The 6,258-nt window shown below is 41.2% G+C and overlaps 1 protein-coding gene across 1 annotated transcript; it reads left to right on the forward strand.

The window, feature by feature from the left end:
• Positions 1 to 450: 450 nt before the first annotated feature.
• LOC119294740 (pescadillo homolog) lies at positions 451 to 5,872 on the forward strand. The gene is made up of 14 exons (XM_037572996.1): positions 451 to 601; positions 702 to 787; positions 1,033 to 1,161; positions 1,777 to 1,896; positions 1,982 to 2,107; positions 2,486 to 2,570; positions 2,659 to 2,769; positions 2,898 to 2,991; positions 3,147 to 3,427; positions 3,531 to 3,638; positions 3,794 to 3,915; positions 4,343 to 4,544; positions 4,656 to 4,874; positions 5,566 to 5,872. Exons 1-14 carry the CDS (start codon positions 578 to 580, stop codon positions 5,659 to 5,661), a joined length of 1,803 nt encoding a protein of 600 aa, XP_037428893.1. The 5' UTR covers positions 451 to 577; the 3' UTR covers positions 5,662 to 5,872.
• Positions 5,873 to 6,258: the final 386 nt, after the last annotated feature.

The raw sequence follows: 6,258 nt of genomic DNA on the forward strand, positions 1-6,258 counted from the left end.
TTTCTTGATTCATTTACTTAAGTGACAAAGAAACAATCCACATGTCACAACAATTTGCTTGCTTTTATGTGTCGACACAAATAGAGTCGCCTGCTCATGCGGTATATCAAGCCAAGCATTTAAGTATTGCCTCTAAGCTTGCTTTCATTCGCCGCTAGAAAAAATACACTCACATAATAAACATTTTAAAACAAGGTTTATCACTTGAAACATCTCCAAGCTCCATTTTGTCCCAACGCCATCAAGCTACTCTCAAAATGCCTTGCACTTTAAGATTGAAAGGAAACAATCTATATGCATTATTTTCTCCAATTCAAAGAACCTTGGATGATATTCACATTTTGGTTCACACGGCCAATAAACAGATGTGAAAAAAGTGAAATTAGTGGGGTTTTATTTAAGAGAGCCAAGCCAGTTGCGGAAGAAAATATGTGCGCGCGAGCAGACACGACCGAACCGACCGCACTCCGCTCCAGCGGTCCAGCCATATAACCCAAAACCCTAAAACCCATCTCCCCCTCTCTCGTTTTCCTCCACCCTTCCCCGAAGGGCGACCACTCCCGCCGCCGCCGCCGCCATGCCGAAGCACTACCGCCCCGCGGTAATCCTCCCGTCTCCTCCCTCCCCCGCCTTCCTCCCAAGGCCCTTCTTCTCCGCGCCGCCGGCAGAGTCCCTCACCCGCTGCTTCTGCTGTGCTCCAGGGCAAGAAGAAGGAGGGGAACGCCGCCAAGTACATCACCAGGACCAAGGCGGTCAAGTACCTGCAGATCAGCCTCGCCGTCTTCAGGTCCCCCTCTCGCTCCCCGTCACTTCCTCCCACCGCCGACGAGACGACCGCTGATTCATGAGCGGTCTTCGCGAGTAAATTTGGCCAAATCTTCGGCGGCGCTGATGTTAATCCAATTTATTCAACGTGTTCTGTCCGGCTCGCGTGCTGCGAAATTAGGATGGCACAGTAGATTTTACATGGGAGGGAAGTCACCGGGGTTTTATTTGGGTTAACTTTTTTTTCTTCTTCGCAAATTGCTGCAGGAAACTATGCATTCTCAAGGGAGTGTTTCCCCGGGAGCCCAAGAAGAAGGTGGAGGGGAACCACAAGACCTATTACCACATGAAGGACATCGCCTTCCTTGCCCATGACCCCTTGATTGAGAAGTTCAGGTACTTGGCTAGCTTCCTTACCAAAGTCTGCCACATGGTTGATATAACCGTAAAAGGGATTTCTTGCGCTCTCTTTGCTGTATCACCAGGGGGTAATTTAGTGTCTCAGGAATTTCATCGTTTTTATTGATTGAGGTGACCAGGATGGAAGTATCTCAAAGCTTTCTTATTGAGTTATTTCTTAGTTGTGTGACTTATTTGCTCCTGGTAACTGTCAGCTCGTCGTTAAATGTAGCATGCGGCAGAGGGAATGGTGACCTTAAGTGGGGAGCTATAGTTTCACTAGAGTGCTAGTGTCCATCAGCGAAAAAACAAGTCAAAACAAACTTAGTGTAGTCAATCAATGCGCCATTATCTATTCAATTTGCACCCTCTGTATTTAGTATGTCGTTAATGACATTTTGATAATTGGAATACACACTAGCAATCTGTGGTTACTTACTTGGTCGCTGCTTATGAAAATCCTCTCTTATCTGTTTGTATGATTGGCAATATTGGTATCTAACTGCACTGATTTTTTTGCTTGGAGTAAATACATCGTGAGTATATGACAATGAGTAATCGCTCGTTGATAGTTTTGGATTTCCTAATGGGATTGTTATTTCATGTTATCAGAGAAATCAAGGTTCACAGAAAGAAAGTTAAAAAGGCTATGGCTAAGAAAAACAGGGATCTGGCGGACAGATTGTTGAATCGACCACCAACTTACAAACTTGATAGACTTATCATTGAAAGGTAATGAGTGATTTCAAGTTGATTCTTTTGGTCTTTATCCATACTGGTCTCTCACATGTGTGTTTCTGTCTTTGTTGTTGTACAGATATCCATCTTTTGTTGATGCCCTCAGAGACTTGGATGATTGCCTAACGATGGTGCATTTATTCGCGGCTTTACCTGCTATTGAAGGTGAACGTGTGCAAGTACAACGAATCCATAACTGCCGCAGGTATGCCCCCTTCTGGATTAGTGAATCCTCTCTCAGAACATCACACACATAACCCCCACATGGTGTTTAGATTTCTGCTCCCAGAGATTCTGTTATCATGGTTTGACCTTCCTCACCTTTCTAGCAACTACAATGCACCTCTGTGTCTGGCCTGTTTTGTTGTGACCTTAAGAATTTGAGGATGTGAAAGTTGTAACAGTTTTTCCAGCAGCCATGAAATACCTGGATTTTGCTAAAATCCATATTCTCACCTTCTTAGTTCGTGCACCACCTGTGTTGAATGTCAGAATATTGTCATGCAAATGCAAAGGCAAATTGGTGCTTGCTTCTTTCAGAGATTTATTTTGCACTACTAATATACATCCTTGTACATTGTAGGTTAAGCCATGAATGGCAAGCATATATTTCTCGAACTAATTCCCTGCGGAAGACATTCATATCTGTCAAGGGCATATACTACCAGGTAGGTTTTGTGCAGTTGTGTATCCGCATATCTTTGCGCACATTTAGTCATTTATAGTCGATGTTTATAATTTTACTATGTTTTGAAGGCTGAAGTTCAAGGGCAAAAGATCACTTGGCTTACTCCGCATGCTCTTCAGCAAGTTTTAACTGATGATGTCGACTTCAATGTGATGCTCACCTTTTTGGAATTCTACGAGGTAGGCGAGATTGTGGATACTCTTCAGTTATCGTGCATTCCTGCTTACTTGGCAGTATCACATCCATTTAAATAAGTTTAGTGGATAGACAAAACTGCAAGCTTTACCAAATCCTGTCCTGCCTGCAGACTCTTCTAGGATTTGTGAACTTCAAGCTTTACCATTCCATAAATGTGAACTATCCGCCTATTCTGGATCCTCGTCTAGAAGCTTTGGCTGCTGGTAAGTACTGGTGCTTGTTATAGTCATGCTAGCTAGCATGTTTGTTTCCTGTATGTGCTCGTGCTCATACTATGTACCATGTTTGTTTTAGGATTCTTTTTGCTACATTCTCTTGACTCTTCTTTGTTTGACATTCTCACTGATGTTCGTACCAGAGCTCTATGCATTGTCCCGGTATATGTCTTCTGGAAGACTGCCGGGAAATCTAGAGTCTAATGGGCTTATTGAAGACAAAGAGACTGAAAATAATAAAGAGAGCTCAAAAACTGACGAGTCTGAGCTCAGATTGGCACAGCTTCAACATCAGCTACCTGCTAATGAACCTGGTGCGTTAATGCATCTTGTAGAAGAATCAACTGCTGATGATACAGAAGAGGAAAGCGTTAAAGAGTGCAGGACTTTATTCAAAGATCTGAAGTTCTACTTAAGTCGTGAGGTATTAAAGTGAATTTATTATTACTGCAAAGCTATTGTTTTTGAACTAATTGCCTCGGCTTCAATATCGTATATCCTTTTATTATCTTCCTCTTCATTCTCAGGTTCCCAGGGAGTCTCTCTTGTTTATAATTCCGGCATTTGGAGGAACTGTTTCGTGGGAAGGAGAAGGAGCTCCATTTGATGAAACAGATCAAGATATCACCCATCAGGTAGATTTTGCTTGCCCATGAGCTTTTACCAGGGGTATCAAGATCGGTCTAGATTTCCTCTACACAAGATACCATCCCACTTCATTCCACTGCACACATGCCCTCTCATTGTAGTTTATCTGCTGACTATTAAGTATCGTCATGTTGTTTTGCAGATTGTTGACAGGCCAACCCAGAGCCATGTTTTCCTCTCCAGGCATTATGTTCAACCACAATGGATTTTTGATTGCGTAAACATTCTCAAAGTAATTCCCACAGATGACTATATTGTTGGAAGGTATGTCTCCCAGGTTATGTATCATATGTATATGCTGATACACATGACATCACTTAAGTATGCACATTCCTGTTGCTAAAGTAACAAATCAGGACTGTGTGTTAGTGTTTAAAGTCCCTTCTAAACTAACTCAACTAATTGATGGTTGTGTGTAGCATCATTAAAATTGTGATTTGTGTAATGTAATATTGACACCGTACTTGCTAGCTTAGCTGAATGCTTGTTACACATCAAATTCATCAAATTGTGTTTAAACACCTTTAAACAATGAGGATATTGTCTGCCTTCCTTCTTTAGTATTCCTTGCGCTTATAACTGAACTGATAGCTTTTGTCTACTGCCTATTAAGTGTGCTATGCAAAATATGTTTTCAAGTAGCTTAACTCATGCAGCAGTGATGATGCTGATTTTTTTTTTTTGATCTTAGGGTGCCTCCACCACATATATCTCCTTTTGTGGACAACGATAAAGAGGGTCATATACCTGACTATGCAGTGACCTTGGAGGGATATAAATCTGCTGGTCAAAACCAAGTTATGCCTCTGCCAGGTTTAGGTGATGAAGATCTGGGCAATTCGATAGTAGAGGCAAAATCTGAGCATAATGAATTTGCTAAAAAGAAGAAGGAGGTGAGCTCCTTCCCGTTTTAGTATACAAGTCTCTTGTACTTCTTCTGTCTTATTTATTTATTTGCACACATGCACTTTGTGTAATGTCGCCATCCCCCTTCTATTTAAAAGTTGGAGATGCAAGAGAAGAAATACCACGAGGAGCTGAAGATGGAAATCGAGGGAACTACTTTCTCTAATTTGTCAAATAAGAAGGCTGATAGCGCAGCCGATGTTGCTGATGAAGATGATGAGACCCAGGCAGCTATGGAACAAGCTGAGAAGGATGCTGACGACATTGCCAAGTCTGTCGTTTCCAGGAAGAAGAGAGGCCTTATGGAAGCAATGAAGGTACATCTCCTTGTACTATGGCACTATAGCTACTACTGTACTCTTCAATTGCAGTATTGTATTGTTCGGCTTGTTTATAATTTAGTCTTTTTGAATGAGATCTCATTTGTTCCCTTTGTCAAACTTTATTCAAAATTTTAATGCCTGATTCTGTGGGTTTAAATGAGAAAGTTTCATACCGATACAGTGGATTATTAGTATTAGCCAGTGGATTGAAGTTGATGGCTTATGAGACCACACCACTTAGGTCGTTTGTACAAGATACACCAACACCTGTTTGTGCAACATCTTTATCCGCCCCGTAAATTATTTTTACCCATTGGCTTGTATTTGCTATTTCTCTGCCCATGCATTACTGTAGTTTCATTGTTGGATAAGTATATATAAATACTTGGCCACATTTTATTTACATGAAATTCGTCCTGTATTACCACCTTGTCCTTTTCATCTTATAGAGTGGCTTTTTTTACCATGGCCATACGGTGACCCATCTCACCATGGTGTAGCGTGTTCTTTTGCACATTTGTTCACGTTTCTAGTGCCACAAAATCCCCGACGCATACAGATGCTCAGCTGGATCCTTGCTTTTCTGATACAGATGCCGCTTAAGTTGCATCGACGCTAATACCTGCCATTCTGGATGACATTTTTGAGATGTATAGCTGATCCGGTACTGTTTGTGATCTTGCAGATTAGCAATGATAGGAAGAAGAGCAAAGTGGAGCTGCTCAAGCAAAGGAAGAAGGCGGCCGAGTCCAGTGCTTCTGCTAAAGCTAAACGTCGCTGATGCACTAAATTCATCAGGCGACGGCATATTATGTTGTAGTAGCCGTTTTGATGATACGCTTTTACCAGTCCTGGTGGTATTTATGTTGTTTTTACTGGATGTACTGAGATACTTGAATGGAAATTTTTGATCTGTTTTAAGCTGTGCTCACGTAGTTGATCGTGACCAAATCTGAATTTGTTGGCCGGTGTGCATACTTTTCTCATGTTCCTAGGGTCCTTTGTTCCCACTGCGTGAAAGCAATTTGCTCTGTTATTCTGCTAACTGTCTAGAAGAATGGGTTACAGAGGCATTTTGACTTGCATTTCAAATAAATATTGCTGCGTGTGGTGTGTCTTTCCAGGGATTATCCTCGTATATAAGAAAGAAAAAAGTCTTTTTCAGATGAAAAATTGCAAAGTCAATAGTTATTTGAAACCTTGGACAGTTCAGACTTTTTTTATTTGAAACTCGAGACAGTTCAGGCTTTCTTTTGAAACCTTAGACAATTCAGATATTTTTTTGAAAAGTGAGACACTTTTTTTAAAATTGAGAGATTTCATGTTTTTTTATCAAGCTTTAGACAATTCAGACCTTTTTTTGAAACTCGAGACAATT

This window comes from Triticum dicoccoides, chromosome 4B, assembly GCF_002162155.2.
Source record: "Triticum dicoccoides isolate Atlit2015 ecotype Zavitan chromosome 4B, WEW_v2.0, whole genome shotgun sequence".
NCBI lineage: Eukaryota > Viridiplantae > Streptophyta > Magnoliopsida > Poales > Poaceae > Triticum > Triticum dicoccoides.